The following is an 18,168-nucleotide window of genomic DNA, read 5'->3' as shown; positions in this document are numbered from 1 at the left end:
TCCATTTTATAAAACGGAATTTGAAAGGAAGTCATACATGGAATGTAATTCCACGAAACACCCCGAGTTAGAAACTACTTAACAAATGACAGCGTGGTTAAAAAAAACAACTGTGAGAATTATTCCAACCTCATAGAGAAGCTTCTCCAGTTTGTTCTCCAGCTCCAAGAAGTCGTTGGTGCTGACCGTACCGCTCTGGATTGTAGAGTCACATTCTCTGGCCAGCTGAAGCAGCTGTAGGTAAATTACCCCCATGGTTTTGGTGCCATGGGGCAGGATTTCAGCTTCCTCCTTGCTATCTTCTTCTTCAGAGGTCATGTCTTCCTCCTCATCCAGGATTTCAGCAGCCTCCTCGACATTTTCTTCACTGGAGGTCATGTCTTCCTCCTCATCCAGGATTTCAGCAGCTTCCTCAACATTTCCTTCATTGTGGGCCAGGACTTCCTCATGATCAGGGATTTCAGCAGCCTCCTCAACATTTCCTTCATCCCAGGCCGTGTCTTCCTCATCATCAAGGCTTTCAGCAGCCTTCTTGACATTTTCTTCACTAGAGGTCAAGACTTCCTCCTCAACAAGGCTTTCAGCAGCGTCCGCGACATGTCTCTCATTGTTAGGCATGTCTTCCTTCTCTTCATTTGCCTGAAAGTTTCAAAAAAAGCAGTTTATCATAATGTTTGGGATTAATTGTAACATGAGTGAAAAACCACACAACAATCTCTATTTGCATGCTCTTTATGCTTGTGGTCCTGAATAATGATACACTGGTGATTCACACAAATTTAGTAATAACTGGATTTCTCTTAGTCATTTTGAATCAGTGAGTATCTAATAGTAAGAGATAGTTTCAACTTCTCTCAAACAGCAGTGGATAAAAACCTCACCTTTCGGAAGCCGAAGGCCACATAGGTGAAAGATTTATAGTTTTCCTCATCTTCATAATGTGATTCTCTATCGTTCTCAGAGCAGGTATCCTCATACTCCAACTCGGGGATGTACAGAGGAACCTCATCAGGAGGTTGTCCATGTTGAGGTTCTGAAAAAATGGATGGTCCTTCACCTCATGTGCTCCTCCTGGAGAAGAAGAACAACAATCAAACATTTGGTTTGTATTTCAACATGTTAGGCCTAGCTTAAGATGTCCCCTCCTTAGCCCCACTAATATCTTCCTTTGTTCTAAGAACACACATTCTTAGGTCTAGATTTTTCTTTCTCCAGACCTCGTCTATCTGTCCATGACCTTTTCTTTGAGGTCCACCAGACTAGTCTCATTCCTGTGAGATGTAGTGCATCCCAAACCATGAGGTATTCGTCCACATGTGAATCATTTGTGAAAGCTGCCACTTACTTGTACCCAGGCACTCCGCAGGTTTCTTCTTCAGGAGAGAGGTCATGTTCTTCCTCTGGACAAGTGAGCTTATCTAAATATGATACAAATATTAGTCATGTGATCAAGTAATCAAATAATCTCTGAAACTACAGGGAATGGCAAAAGCTCGAAGTAGATTTCCTTAAAAAAAATATTTAAACTGTAATATCGCTAATCTAATAAACACAATAACTCTAAGTTGCGTGTCAAGAGTTTTATGGACAAGTTAAATCATAAAATAAGGGGGATATTTTTAAATTGTCTTTAAGATACAGACAGGTTGAATGAGAACTGCTAGAATTATAAATGTACAGCGGATGAATATGAAAAGATGCTTAATTGAACTAGTTATTCTTACGTGTAAGCACTTGCGTAAACAGTTCCAGCAACCTGCATCCATTGAAAGGGACAACGCCAAGCAGGAACTGGTACAGAATGATGCCCAGAGCCCACCAGTCTATAGGCTTCCCGTAACCCTCTTCGAGAATCATTTCTGGGGCGATGTACACTTCAGTTCCATACGTCTGTAGGAGTAAATTATGGACCATGAGAGAATAGAAAATTACCGAAAAGCATAAACACAAGTTTCGGTAAATGGAGAAGTAAAGAGACTGACCTCTCTGTCAGTAAACTCTCTCTCTAGATCAAGTATGGATCCTTGATGACGCTCTGTTGTCAAGTTCACTGGACCGATCTTGGAAATTCCAAAGTCTGTCAATTTGATGTGACCTGTGGCGCTGATCAACATGCTACAAAGGAAGCAAGCAGTAGATTATTTGATTGAAGTGACCTGAAGCATGAATGTGTATATATACATACATATATATATATATATATACACACACATATATTTAGATATATCAAAAGAAGGGGAGTTTCTTAGATGTGTTAGCTGATGATATCTGATAGCTAGTGTTAAAATGATGAAACCTGCACTGTGGATTAAATCCACCAATGATACTTGACAAATCAGCTGGTTCAAACCAATGGTTGCCAGCCATGGATGAGGAGCTGTTTTTGTCTGCTTCTAAAACCAAGGAGTATTTTAAATGGTAAATCTTCAACTGTTTACAATATAAACTGTGTCATGCAAGAATATCGATTATGGCAAGCATAGCAACAGTAACCAAGGAGGGTGGGCCTTAACAGACAAGTTGTTAGAAAACAGAATCTGAAAAATAACAAATGTGTTGAATGCTGACTTAATGGCACAAGTTGAGGACTTACTTTGCGGGTTTGAGGTCTCCGTGCACAATACCAAGGCTGTGGAGGTACTTGAGAGTCATGACTGTTTCTGCCACATACAAATCGGGCCATGTCCACTGGAAAATGCTTCAAGTCATCAAGCTGGGACTCACAATTCGGACCTACGAGGACAGAGGGAGCCATGAGAACACACATACAGATAGTGGCAGATGTTTGTGTGCGTCACATAGCTCAAAGTAACGTCATTACCTTCGACATAATTCACCACAAAGCCAGGGTACATGTTTGTCTCAAATGAACCGGCCTTAATGAAGGGTTTTTCAGCAAAGGTGAGAATGTCGCGCTCCACGAACAGCTGCTGGGCCTTTGCAGGTGTGGTCACACTCTTCTGATCTATCATCTTCATGGCAAAAGACTGACCTGTCTTTTTGTGCCACAAAGGGTCCACAGACCTGGACAAAACATTGGAATGGAAAGCAAATGATTATTCTACAACACCAAATCCTCATTTCATCTCCTTTGTTACTTTGACCTGACTGTGGGCTTTATCTGAAGTGTCCGTTTAAACACCGTAAAAATCGTACAAACCCAAAGTCGCCGCCGGCAAGATTCTGCTCTTCTTCAAAGTCACTCATCTGTGGTTTTCTGACTGGAGGACTGGAGGCTGAGTGGGTCTGAAATCAGACATGAAAAATCTGAAACATGTACTGAAATAAAGGAATAAACAACATGCAGTAAAATATATGAGGTAGGAGTATTTTAGATGTGGGTGAAGAAAGGGAAAGCAGTTTATATTCTGGGAGCCCTGCATTTTTTTTCATTTTATATAATGTAATTTCAAAAGGTTGTCATACATGAAATGTAACTCCGTAAAAACCACCCTTATTTAGAAATATACTTAACAACTCTGTATTATTCTGTCGTATATTATTATGACAAGACAAATGACAGCATGCACAGGCACACTGCCGGACACTTAAGCCGCACGCATATCCTGTGAGTTGGTCTGGATGTTTTTCAGCAAGCGTGCGTTGACTTTTCGCCTGGCAAGTCTAACCAGTGGTTACAGTGTGTAGTTTTGGAAAGGGTTCCAGGCTTGGCCAGCTCCAATTCTCATGTTCACGCCGTTTTACCACATCAACCGTGACACACACCCACAGCAGAGGAGCTGAGGCCAAAGCAGTGCAGCTTGCTATCATCCCCACTCACCAAACGACTGTCCCGCGTCCGTCACTGCCGGCGCACCTTTTTACGGCAAACTAACATTACGATCTTACCGTGTCAAAGCTGAGGGAAAGCATACTTTCTCTGAAAGCTGAACTCAAGGAGAAAGACAAGCTCATCATGGGCTTCACCACCATCGCCACGACTCAGGCATCACACATCGCGGCCTTGAAAAACTCTGGTTGCAGCTATAAGGGTTGGATAACGATCCTACACTGCCGTGGCTTGGCACCACCGTCACAGGAGTTCCAGATCCCGAGTCTACTCCAGCACAGCCTGATGATCCGTGGGTGACAATGGGAGCAAAGCCAAAAATAATAGCCAGCTCCACTCCGTACCATGCTCCAGCAAAGTCGCGATCACCCCAGGGCGGTCGTACCGTGATGGCCCCGACTACTCCCTGCAAACAGGAGCCGCGGATTGTAACCAGAAAGGACAAGCACTGTGCTGGGCACCCGTCTCCCCCTCATCCACCTTGACACCTCCAGCTGTCCAACAGATTTGACATCCTGAATACTGAGGACTTCCCGCCTCTGGAAGCACCCCCACTCAATCCTGTGGTCAAGTCCTCTACCTCCGCCCGCCGCAGGTTATTGACGGAGGCTGTGATCAGGCGTAGCTCCGGAGTTCTTACTGGCTTGGCCACAGCAGGGAAGCCATGCCCTACGGAGGAAGACACCACCTCGCTTCTGCACCCTACGGTCTCCTCCATTCCACATACCGGTGCAGCAACCCGGCGCTCGCCAAGATCACCCAAACCAGGAACACCCCTGCGTCCGCTAATCCCTCCAACTACCCTGATAATCGGAGACTCCATCATAACATCCGCTTCATTAATGCAGTCACACACTGCTTTCCTGGAGCGACAACGCCAGACATCATCGGCAAACTTCCCGGACTCATTGCCTCACTCCCAACGACTATTAAAAGAATAATAGTCCACGTCGGATCACACGACACCAGCCGCCAGCAGTCCGAGCTGACAAAAGCCGACTTCATCCGTCTCTTTGACCTGCTAAATAGCACTGGAAAGTCTGCTTTCATCTCGGGTCCAATTCCCACACTGGGTCGCGGAATTGGCCGCTTCAGCACGATCCTCAGCCTCCACACCTGGCTGCAGTCCGTATGCTCCACTCACAACATTGGTTTTATCCACAACTTTAATTTATTCTGGAATCGCTCTCCCTTGTTTGCGCGAGACGGACTGCATCCAAGCTCGCAGGGTAGTCGCATGCTTGCAGGTAATCTGCAGCACGGTGTACTATTTACACCTTGTGACTGACTATCTACATCACCTGCCACCCCCTGCTCTTCTTCTACCACTTTAAACAATCATGCTTCCACAGCCTCCGACATTCCTGTCGTGATTACTCCCAGATTAGACGCTATTTGCGATGATCGGCGCGGGGTGAACCTCAACAATCTTCGCATGCTTCGTCGCACCTCAAAGCTGGACAGTATGGCCCTAACTCTACACATGGCTCTGATTAATGCGAGGTCTATAACCAACAAAACCTTTGTACTAAATGACTTTTTCACACCCCGTGATCTGGACTTTATGCTCCTGACCGAGACCTGGCTTCATATTGGTGAGTCCACAGCTTTTTATGAGCTTCTCCCTCCTGACTGTAGTTTTTTCAGCTCTCCCAGGACCACTGGTAAAGGTGGAGGGGTAGCCACTGTATTTAAATCCATCTTTCAGTGTCGACAGTCGGTAACTGTCACCTATTCTAGTTTCGAGCTTCAGCTGTTTGAGTTAAATGCCTCCTCCCCTGTGCTGTGTGCTGTAGTGTACCGTCCCCCGAAATTCAACAAGGACTTTATGCAAGAGTTTGCTGAATTCATAGCGGGTATTTCGATGGACTATGACCACTTTTTAATTTGTGGGGATTTTAATGTACATGTATGCTGTGAAACTAAACCTATGGCTGAAGACTTCTTAAATCTTATAAATTGCTTTAATCTCACCCAGTCAGTGTCTGGACCCACACATGAAAAGGGGCACACATTAGACCTTGTGTTGTCTTATGGCCTACATGTTCATGTCAAGGAAATCTGTGATACTTGTATATCAGATCATCTGCCGGTTTTATTTACGATCACTGTCCCCGGCTCTATAGTCAAGCCAGCTACTCCTGCGCACTGCTGCCGTATAATTAATAGTCAAACTCTGTTGCATTTCTCTGCCATTTTTAAAGACTCTGTGCTCTATAACTTGGATTGTAGTGATGTTCTCAGTGCTGATGAGCTTATCTGTCTCTTTAACTCAACCTGCACAAGCACTCTGGACTCTGTTGCTCCTTTGAGAATGAAACGCACTAAAGCACTTTCAGAACCATGGCTAAACGACTCTACCCGCGGTCTTAGACGTGCATGTCGGCAAGCAGAGAGAAGGTGTGCCAATCGTAGTGCCAGGGCTGCCCTTTAGGGGGCGCTAGTCAGTTATTTTGCCACGCCCATTCCTTAAAACCATCTGAATGTCTGCAGGGGGGGCTGTTACGCAAATGTAGTTTGAGGGAGGTTGAACCTCAAACACCGAAGTTATAGCAATTTCGTGTGTCACGGCGAGTTGATGAACTTTGACGCCATGCCACTATTATGGCGTTTGACGAAAAGTCACAGTAATCTTATGCCTTCATTATCAATGTCTTGAGACCCATTTGACAGTTTGACATGGTTGTGGTCAGTGGATGAGGAAGAATACTTCCAAGTGTAAGACGTTCCAAAAACAAGACATTTCCTGTTGCCACCAGGGGGCGCTGTGATTTCAATTCATAATTTCTGTGTAGATGTCATCAGGCCGGGAATCTTGTCTTACATGTCTAGTTTGGACTCGATTGGACCAAATATGTCTGAGATACAGAACCTCGTGTTTTGATGGTGTGTAATCAAACTTTGGCGCCACGCCACGGTCACACTGTGTCACGAAAAATCGATCTTGGAGGTAGTTTTCATCTCCATCTTGTTGTGATCTGAGGAAAGCCGTGGGACAAGTACATCAAAGTAAAAATGTGGAAAATGGCCAATATGGCTACTAAAGTCAAAATGGTGGGCTTCCTGTTGCTTTTTTCCAATTGCACCTCTGACCTTTTTTGTTTGTCTGGTCATGATACACCTGGGCTACGATTTTTGTGAAGATCGGTGAAAGCTAACTGAGGGGCTTTTCCTTAGATGGCGCTGTTGAGCCATTTTTCCACGCCCATTTCAAATTTTTGGGGTTTTGAATTCCCTGCAAACTTTGGTTCGAAATAGAATAGGGCCTCCCACCGGAGGTGCTCGGGCCCTAATTAAATAGACAAACATTATATTATCTAATGCATTGACCAAATGTATTAAATAACCATGAAATTGACCCCCATTTATTGTCATAATTAAACTCTTCAACTTTACCAGTTGAGATAGTTTACTTAGTTTACAACAGAGTATATGAGAATGTTCATATCGAAATGTAACAGTTGTGACTTTCGTTAAATTGTTTATTGGCCTATAATTGATCAGTCACTCCCAACAATTTCTATTCCCATGAAATTACGCATCTGTAGTTGATTTTAACCGAGGAATTGGTAGAATTTATGAGAGCTTTTAAATTATTTTAATATATATAAAGTATATAGTTCTGCTCCAGATTGCCAACCCTCAAACCCCTCAAGAGTTGCGCTACAATGACATCCGCTGTGATAGAGCGTACATTTGGGCAGCTCAAGGGTCGTTGTATGTGCTTGGATACAGCTGGCTAGACTTGAAGCAGAACCACAACCAGACAGGCTATAAATTATATTGATTAACCCGATTAATAAACTGTTGCAAGTGTAACCCTTGGTTACACTAGAATGAGTGTTAATGTGGACCAGGACAGGAGATTCTAGGTAAGTAGGAGCCCTGGACTTCTCATCAACAATGAGAATTACACAACAGGATTTCTTTAAATGAACTTGTATTTAAATACAAACTGCAGTTTAAGTTTGTTTAACAATAGAATACAGCATCAATTTCCCCCAAATAATAAACAGAAATAAATAAAATAAAAAGTGTGCACATAAAAGTCAATTCAAAGTCTGTAAGTCCAGTCTTAAATGTCAAGTTTGTGGATTGTTTGTTGGGGCCCAATCCGTCTTTGTACAGGGTCTGTCCTACCACACCGTGGAGTGAAGAACGTGGAAGTCAAATTTCCTCTGAAAGATCTTTAGGTTGGCTCACCATCCAGTTAACTGGAATCTTGGTTCTTCGATGTCCTCTCTGGCACCGGAGAATTCTTTTCTTCACCAAAAAACCCCCTGACCTATAGACAGGTCACACATGTATATATGGAATGTCATCCACACACTAGTAATATCTTGACCATATCTGCTAACATGAACAATTGCTCACATATCAATACAACTACAATTCTTTTAGATCAACCTCAATGCTAAATTAAATTGGAATACTATAAAGTTCAAGTATTAATATGAAAACAGAACCACATTGACTTAAGACATACATTCATACACATATTATCAGTCCTTTGGTTTTTTATGTAAGGCACATAATGGCTACATGCTAATACTGAAGCTCAATGAGTAGAAACTCCACAGCTATTGGACAAGAGTAAATGAACATGAAGCAGTGCTTTAAATCTGCCCTAATAACCTCTATACTAAACATAGCTAGCAAGGTAGCTTTTGATATTCACATATAACAATACACAATTAACATAAAAAGATCCGAGGCGACAGAATCGCGGTTCGCCCACAACTATTTCCCAGATCTCACATGCTAACGCTATTAGCGAATGACAGTGGAATTTCACATTATAGCCGTTAGCCTAGCGGCTAGCGGACTTTTTTCGCTCCGTGTTCTACTATAAATCTCCTCTTAATCAGCAACTACGGATGTCTTACTACTCACCGTTGAATCATGCCAATCCCTGCACCTTTCAACAGGTCAGCAGGGTTACCTCACACATCGACACGGAATATCAGACAACGATCTGAGCAAAGCAGAGAGTATGCTTCTAGCTTGAGCGGCAAAATGACAGACAGGATGCAGACAGGTAAAAAAACTCGACACAGAGTAGATTAGGAGGATGGCTGGTACCACCCCCTACTGGCTAGAACATGTAACAGCATGTCACCCAATGAGCCACTACACTGTCATATAAAGTGTACATTCTCCCTTTCTCTCAATGTATTTTCACTGCTTTTCTAATGTGGGCTACACAAGCATCAATGCCATTTTCATTCAAATAAAATATTGTTCTGATTGAATTGCACTCGTTAATTACAAAAGACACAAGAAATTGCAAATAGCATCTTAACAATTATGAAATAAATTACCTCTGCCTGACGGTTCTTGGTGGATGTCATCACTTTCTCCCCCATTCCGAAACAAATTCCACTTAATGATGAATGTCCAATAATGGCTGCCAGCTTCTCATCCTGTCAGATCTGATATTCCTTGTCCTCCTGCTGTTTACTCCCAAAGAGACAGCCTGGAGTGCAACTGCTCCGGTGCCAAACGTTCCACTTGAATGCTGCTGTCGTTTACCATTCTCTCTATAATACATATGAAACATAAAATAACGTGACAATCAGGTATATTATTTGGAATCATGTTACACCCTGAAAATCAAAGAAATTACTGTTCATGTAAGTAAATCAAATAAACACAAAATTGGTCACACAGCTTTGGGGGGGTTTAGGTGCATCATTTTGAATTTGATGTGTATGAAAGCACCACACAGGTTGTTTTTCACATCACACTCAGACATTAGCAAGAAGAAACTGGAAACAGATATGCTTAATGATGAAGTGAGTGACTCCCTTACAACGTCTCTGAGTGAGCACTATGTCCTGAGGTCATCCAGAATCCAGTGCACTGTGGTGCTGTGGGCTCCATACAGAATACCACAGAAAAAAACAAGACTTGTAGTGAATGGATCTGAACTCCTCCCATAACCATCTGACATCTGCAACAGCGTTTGGCTGCGTACCAAAACTTTAGTTCAGCTGTACGTCAAGCTCACTGTCCCTCTGGCCAGTATTCAGCTGACTGACTCACTGTGGTGAATCAAACCCTCCTGTATCATTATTTTCCATGGCAGTTAACATTTTTCAGACTGCTGTCTTTTTGACCTCCTAATGTGACCGACGTAATTCTTGGTTGTTTGACAGATTTCCTCACTGGTTCATTTCTACAATATAGAGACATCAGGAGATGCTAAGTATTCATTATCTGCTGCCTTAAATTTATTTATTTTATTTCAACGTAACATCAGTCTTCAGAAACTCCTGCAGGTTAAACTGGACAAATGAAATACTTGTATGCCTTATTAAATCTGAAAGACTCATTATTGAGGCCTGGCAACAGTGAGGATGCACTACAGAACCCTCAGGAGCCTCATTCTTTAGGGACAGCACATAAATACTTAGTCGCTGCACCCACGTCTTAAAGACAGATGTGCAAATATATAAAACAATTATGAACAGATATCAACAGACAATTTAAAATAAAAGAAACAATGAAAGCAACATGTGAAATAAATAAAGCACATAATATAGGATGTAGTAAGATGATAAAAGCAATAAATTACATATAAATGTTTAAGTTCAAATAAAACACACATTCATGATGGACTTGGCATTTCAAGTGAAAATACTGTATGATATTCAGTGGAATTTATTTTTATACACAACAGATGTGCACACTTAGCCTTCAATTCCTGTTTATTACAGTCAGGGGAGACTGGACAGAAACAAATGAGAATGAATGAATTATATTTATTGTGAACTAAGGAATAGTTAATGGTAAATGGTCTGTATTTATATAGCGCTTTTCTAGTCTTGCTGAACACCCAAAGATTAGTCTTTGGCACTTAAACCCCAGTGGAACGTAGAACACCATGGAAGTGTTCCTATGAATTAAATGCTTTGGATATGAAGGAGGATTGTAGCATCTGGCTGAATGGGTGAAGGGAGATGACCCAGTAAGTTTGAGGTGGTGCAGGAGAGGAAGGGGCTCCCTCATTGATCGTGGTACTGAACTGACAGCTGAATGACAGGAAGGAGACATTTTAAAATTTGACAGCTTAGAGCTGATTGGCTCAAGGCGAGTGTGTCAGGTTGTTACTGGAAAAGAGAAAATGAGCTGGTGGAGCCTAGAGATAGCGGGAACTGTGCATAGATGTTTTCAGACATGCCTTTCACACATGAACAACACAGCAGGAGATTCTATAGTGTGTGAGTATTTGCACCCCGATGACGTTTGGACTGACGAGGAAGCCTCGCCCTGACTCTATGTGTTTGAACTGATAAGAGGGCCTGCCCTGACTCTGCATTAACATACAATACAGCTTCTCATCTGGTTAGTTTGTTGGATTGAACTCATTCAAATCCACAAATCACAGGTTCAGTCTCGTCTTTATGCCCTTGATCTCCACTCAGACACATTCACAACAACACAGACATCTGTAGTGTTCAGGTGAGGGGTGAGGTGATCACAGGCAGAGGCAGGATGTTACATATCATTTCGCTGCAGAGATCCCGTCTGTGTCTCTTGACATCTCTGTTGGTGTCTTCTACATGTGTGGTACCACTTTTTCATCTTAAGATCCTCGAGATCCATCCCGAGCTCGTCTGGACAGTCTCCTGAGTTTTTAATGGGGGACTGGCTCCAGAGAAAGTCCGGAGCCTCTCTTTTGATCATTTGCGTTCTCACATACCGCCCCTCTGCATGGATAATGTCATGAGATTATCCAGAGTTCAGAGAGAGAAGGGGAGAAGTGCTCAGTGCATGATGGGAGTTCCCCCAGCAGTCTAGACCTATAGCAGCATAACTAAGGGATCGTTCAGGACTCACCTGATCCAGCCCTAACTATGGGCTTCATCAAAAAGGAACGTTTTAAGTTTAACCTCGTAGAGATGGTGTCTGCCTCCCGAATCCCATTCTGCTCTTACAGATTCTTGGAACCACAAGGGAGCCTGTGTTTTGGGAGCGAAGTGATCCATTGGGACAATACAGTGTTATGAGCTCTTTGATATATGAAGGGGCTTGATTGTTAAGGACTTTATATGTGAAGAGCAGGATCTTGAATTCTATTCTGAGTTTTACAGGGAGCCAATTCAGAGAAGCTAAGACAGGAGTAAAATTATCTCTCCTTCTAGTTCTTGTCAGCACTCGTGCTGCAGCATTTTGGACCAGCTGGGGGCTTTCCAGAGACATACTGGGACATCCTGATAATAAAGAATTACAGTAATCCAGTCTAGAGGTAACAAATGCATGGACTAGTTTCTCAGCATCCGTCTGAGACAGGATGTTCCTAATTTTCACAATATTGCCCAGGTGGAAGAAAGCTTGCCTAGAGACTTGTTTTACATGTGGGTCAAATGACATGTCCTGGTCAAACATAACTCCAAGGTTCCTCACAGTGGAGCTAGGGGCCCAACTAACACCATACAAGGTGACTATCTGGTCAGACAGTGTTTCTCTGAGATGTTTAGGGCCAATTACAACAACCTCAGTTTTGTCTGAATTTAGAAGTAAGAAGTTCTGGGTCATCCAGGCCTTGATGTTCTTGAGACATTCCTGAAGTTGGACTAAGTGATTAGATTCATCAGGCTTCATAGATATGTACAGCTGGGTGTCGTCTGTGTAACAATGGAAGTGTATGTGGGGCTTTCTGATGATGTTGCCTAAAGGGAGCAAATATAAGATGAAGAGTATTGGTCCAAGGACAGAACCTTGTGGAACCCCATGACTAACTTGTGTGTGCATGGAGGAGTCATTGTTAACATTAAGAAAAAATTGAAATCTATCTGATAAATATGATTTAAACCAGTCGAATGTCATTCCTTTAATCCCTACATGTTGTCCCAGTCTCTGTAACAGAATCTTATGATCTATAGTGTCAATTAACTATCTTTCGGTCGAGGGTTGATAGATAAATCTGATTGAGAGATTGCTGTGATCGGGTGATCAGGTGAGTGAAGCCATGCCAACAACACATAAACAGACAAGAAGACAGGGAGAAACACAAAGAAAACCCAGAACTCACAGCCAAGCAGTGACAAAGTTTTTATGCACACAACTCTCCTTAAAACCACTAAAACTTGGAATAACCAATATGTTGAATGGAATGTTAATTAAAGAAAAATAGATAGGCTAATATTACTGCAGGCAGACATTTGGAGATCTGGATCTCTGGCAGTGGTCTAGCCTGGTAGATGATGATGGCCACATCGGAGGTTTATCTGTCAACAACCCACTCTCTTTCACTTCACTCCTTTTCCTTCTCCTGCTTTATATAGTCCCCAAGGACCAGCCAGTATTTGACTGCAAGTCTCCACTCATCTTTAGTGTTTCAGCCCCTTGTGTCTACAAATGCTGTTCCTTTTTTTCTGTTATTGCAGAACATTTCCTAAGACTTGCAATGAGTTCTATGAATTAGGTGCAATGCACCTTAACCATAAGAAGAAAAGGGAAAAAGGAGGAAATGGCCTCTTCCACGCTGTCTGGTTATTTGTGGTTATGCAGAACGTTGACTGAAGCTCTGGAGCAGGAGCCTTAATGAAGGACTGGTGCAGTGACCAGAGCCAGCGGTTGGAAAAAGCCAGCAGGGCAATGACAGCATGTGGCACTTTGCAGCCGAGGAGACTGGATCAGCAGTGGTAAAACATCCTGAAGACTGGAAAACAAAACCCTGGAAAATTTCACTGTGACCAGGGAGAACTCACAGAGCTGAATGAAGGATGGTGGAGAATCTAGGTCTCTGGAAGAGAGTAGCAGGGAGGAGGGAGAAAAAACAACAGACACATTTAAAGGAAAATGTCATGACATAGTTGTCTATTATTGTGTCACTGTTCATCAAAATGATACTAATTTTATATTCATCTGGAACAGATTTTTGCCTGGAGATCATTAAGCAGCATTTTTTTCCTTTTGAGTAATACATACAAGTATGCTTTGAACACACCTCACTACACATTTTGAGACTGCATAATTGTCCTAAATACTGTCTATAGAGAAATATAGACATGGATCAGCCTATGACAAAACCCTTTACAAACAGCTGATTGGAGGGGGACAGAGACCGCACAGGTGTGTGATGACCTTATACCGTCAGAGACAAAGTAACAAACAATACAGTTCTCAGTGAACAGTAGAGATATGATAAATTGTCTGTATTTATATCGTGCTTTGGTAGGCTTGATGACCACTTAAGGCTCTTTACATTTACCCTTTTACACATTCATTCATACAGTGCATCAATGTGTATCACTCACACACTTCCGTCATGGCCGTAAGGAGGTTAAGTATCTTTAAGAACTCGCTCTAGCTCCTTAGCCTCAGCTGTGTCGTAGTCTAAATTTGCCATGTTGGTGTTGGGGACCAAACTGGGTGTCTGGGTGTTTCCTCCTGCCGTCTCACCTGTACACCTGGGGAGTTGCGTTGGTTTGTTTATTAGTTAGCATGATCACGCAAAAAGTAGTTCCATGAAATCTTGTGGAGGGGTGCAACATGACCCAAGAGAAAAACCCATTAAATGGAGCCAATCTGATAAAAATGGGGGGATCAACGATTTTTTTTTCACCATCTTTGCAGTGTTTGCCTTAGAGTTAATTTAACGTGGGTTGCTCTCACATGCGCACACATATATTATACCCTTAGTTTCCTGGAGACTGTGTCATCTCATTACTTTCATGTCTGATGAAGGAAGATAAAGTTTGTTAACGAGTATATTTCATCATAGTTTTTTGTAACAGAAAAGAAAATGAGCTACAGTATAAATATGTCTTCATGTCTGAGTGTTCCAGGTGTGAAGTCACGTTATTTGTGTACCTTTCTCCATCCAGGCAGCCAGTCTCCCTGTTGCCACAGAGTGGATCTCAGTCCAGCAACTTAAGCTCTAAATGGGTAAAACAGCTGTCAGTCAGGGTCCCCGGCCAGTTTATTGGAGGGCTTGTGGTTTCCTGTGTTTCGTCATTCAGTCGCATTCGGCCATAATCTGCAGAATCTGAACAACTTCCTGAGCACAAGAAAATTCCTTGGCCCTGGATCCCACTTTCCACTGTCACACCATGATATTTGAATTACTGAAGGTCACCAACAGATTATGACATAGATTTAACCAGGACTGAAAAAATAAACATATGAATAACGTTTGACTGTGCTTCCTTTTACTTTATATGGCAAATTGTGTTTTTGATTCATTTTTCTCTCCCACAGAAGAGTTCCACAACCTGCCTTAAAATATTTCAAAATGTGTAAATGTTGTTGATTTTTTAATTCAGGTCATGGAAGGAGACAAAAGTGTTCGTAAAAATTCGGTGAAAAATCCAGAGTATAGGCACATACAAGATCAGAGCTTTTCTCTAAAGTGACCGAGGAACAGCCGGGACTCCACTTTAAAGTACAGATTTCAATATCTGGTTCCATTTTCAGCTCTCATGAAACATCAACATTTCTCACCCTCACAGCACTGACTCAAATGTGTTGAAATATTCTCCAGAGTTAAAGAATCCTAACTTAGCGTGCACCACCTTTCAACACCAGGGCACTGCTGTAAATCTTACTGAATCATTTATTTGGGAGAGTAAAGCAGGCAAGCCGGTCGAATGGAAAAGTCTTCAGCTGGCTGTGTTGATCTTGGCATGGCAGGATGTGATGACAACGTGACCCTTCCTGCGTTTCCCTCCCGGGTCAAGGTACGAGTTTCATTCAAGATCAGGAGTGACACTGGCCAGATGCATTCTATAAAGCCCAGATATATTTATATGTATATATATACACACACACACACACACACACAAAATTAGTCTTTCTCAATGTATGATCTTGCTTATATGTAGGAAGGGTGGGGGCCTTTAAAGGCTGTCATCTCTGTGCCCAGGGGCCCATTGTCTCTTAACCAAAAAGCAAAGTGTCAGTAAAAATACAAAAATGTGTGTTTGAATTATTCCACGTTGTTTTTATTATTCCCTTTACTTTATTTGTGAATGAAACTCGGCAACACTTTTCAGTTAAGCTTCTCATTCTCATATTTCTCATTTGAGATTCTATGATAATATATGTGGATTAGTTTTCAGCGGAGGTGTCCCGTAGTAGCAATGTAAAAGATTGAGAAGGTAACAGTGGAGAAACTGATCATGCTTGCATCACAATAGAATATATGACATGACAGTTAAACATATATCATCAATATTTGTGCAGTAAACTGCTAAACTAGTATAAGCGGATAGGGCCACAACCTAAATGCACTTGCACCGTGCGTTTAAGAACATTGGTTAACAGATTGCCACAGAAGAATTCTTGAGAAAAGTGCTGATTGAAATAGAGGAAATACTAAACTCCTAACTGTTATGTGCCATCAGATATTGCAGACTTGGACCCAGTAAACCCCAATTGGTTTATGATGAGGTGGCCAGATGCTGCTTAGCCTTAGGTCATTTATCCTCAGTCTGACCTGCTGACCCACTGGTACAGCCAGTTGGTTATAGTTCCTGAATCCCTTTGTGAAGGACTACCTGTCCAGTTTCAGTGAAGTGGTAGCTCGAGACTGATGGAACTAAAGCCTGCTACAGAGACACAGGACAAAACTTTGTCAGGACAGCGGCACGCCTTGTGTGCCTCATATCCTCCTATCCTTAGACTATTTTTAGTTTTTGGGCCATTTTCAGTAGGTATTTGTGAAAAATTTGGAGGTGGCTGTTGAAAATATACATTGTCTTGTTCATATTAGCACAAAAAGTTAATTTAGTTGCAGTTGTCTACTGATCTAATGTCAGGAAATGTTTGATACTACCAAAAGATGATGATTGAAGTCGATGGATACCCCCATTTTCCAATTAGTGAACTGTCATGGAGGGCATGTGGTCACAGAGTGCCCTTCATTCGACTTTAGGACAAAGATCTGAAAGGACTTCTGAAGTGTTTTATCCTTGATCGCATGCCCACGGCGGCTATAAATAACTGAACCAAACTTAGGGGATATTCCTAAGAACTTATGAAACACATGCACAGAAAGAAAACACTGGGTACAATGTTCAACCACAAGTCAGCTTTGAGATGCATCTGAGGGAACTGGAAAGCCACAAAGCAGCAAAAGGCCTGAGCTGAATAAAGTGAATGATTCACCAGCTGTTTTTACAAGTCTGAGGCTGCAGCTCTCGTGGCCAAAACACGGCTCCATGAATCAGAATGCACACTCACATACTGTAGATGGCACAAACATAAGAACATCTTCTGAGCTGTATTCAGGGGCAGATTTAATGTGTTTGGGATTCTTAGACAAACTCTAGGAATGGGGCCTTCTTTAAACCTTATTTTCACCCTTTCTGTAAATGAGAATGTTGGTGTTTGCCATGATAGAATAAATAGATAATTTAATCAAACACTAAAAACACAAAATCCTGCATTCAAATCTTTACTCAAGTAAAAGCACACAAGTTTTATGAGCACAATGTACTCACATTTATTTATAGCCTTCTCAGGTTGGTGCTCATGTTAACAACTTTTTATAAATACTGGCTGGTTTTATGTACAATATATTTCTGAAGGTGCAAATTACTAAGTTCCAGAATCCCCTGTAGCAGCTCTGGTGTGGAGCACAGCTTCATATAATGGAAATAGTCAAGTAAAGCACAGGAAAATCGTGACCATAATTAAGGGTAATGCTTGAGTAAATGTTCATCTTCTCTGCTTTTCCTCTGCTTCCCTGGCACCGAACCATTTTATGTTCCTAACATTTGTATTTATTTTCCACTATATCTATTTTCCACTTCATTTGCACAATAATTATATATACAAAATGTAGGTGGTATAAATTATAATGATAAACTTAACATCCGTGGGGCTAATTGTAAGTTTTCTCTGCTGCTGAACCTGGTTTCCTGTCGGTAGCGGATTGTGGTGATGGTTGCTTACCAAGAGCTTCAGGAGCTTAAGACGTTATAAGACGGCCTCTGAAGAGTGCTGCTTCTTCCAGTTGTACTTATACAGCTCTTGATGCGTAGTAAAATTAAGTTTGGTGCTGAGCTCTCAACAGTTCTGTAAGATTGGTGAGTAAACAGCTGTTGGAGTTTTCACAATGGAGTGCTGCAGAAATGAGACTATTGACTATCAATTCCACACAAAACACAAAGATGAAATGGGAAACTGTTTTGTTGACTTTTCATCCATCCCAATGTCCACCTAATGCAGGCTTTGTGACTCTAAAGCCGTTTTCAGACATGAAACCTCGAGAATGTCCACAGAGTTTGGTCCGGACTTAAATGCAGCCCCTCCTGAGAATGTCCGGAGGTTATTCACAGTTCAGTGCATATCTGAAAGCAGCTTAAAGGGATAGTTCACCCAATAATGAAAATTCCCTCATCATCTGCCCACCACTATGCCAGTGG

At 42.1% G+C, this 18,168-nt stretch overlaps 1 protein-coding gene across 1 annotated transcript; it reads right to left on the bottom strand.

The window, feature by feature from the left end:
- Positions 1-950: 950 nt before the first annotated feature.
- Positions 951-3,845, bottom strand: LOC118124357 (microtubule-associated serine/threonine-protein kinase 3). The gene is made up of 7 exons (XM_035182033.2): positions 3,161-3,845; positions 2,822-3,024; positions 2,594-2,733; positions 1,983-2,115; positions 1,725-1,890; positions 1,346-1,418; positions 951-1,071 (listed from the first exon to the last, which is right to left on the bottom strand). Exons 3-7 carry the CDS (start codon positions 2,650-2,652, stop codon positions 1,059-1,061), a joined length of 444 nt encoding a protein of 147 aa, XP_035037924.1. The 5' UTR covers positions 2,653-2,733; positions 2,822-3,024; positions 3,161-3,845; the 3' UTR covers positions 951-1,058.
- Positions 3,846-18,168: the final 14,323 nt, after the last annotated feature.

Source organism: Hippoglossus stenolepis, chromosome 17 (assembly GCF_022539355.2).
Source record: "Hippoglossus stenolepis isolate QCI-W04-F060 chromosome 17, HSTE1.2, whole genome shotgun sequence".
Taxonomy (NCBI): Eukaryota; Metazoa; Chordata; class Actinopteri; order Pleuronectiformes; family Pleuronectidae; genus Hippoglossus; species Hippoglossus stenolepis.
This window is presented reverse-complemented; position numbering and strand designations above follow the sequence as displayed.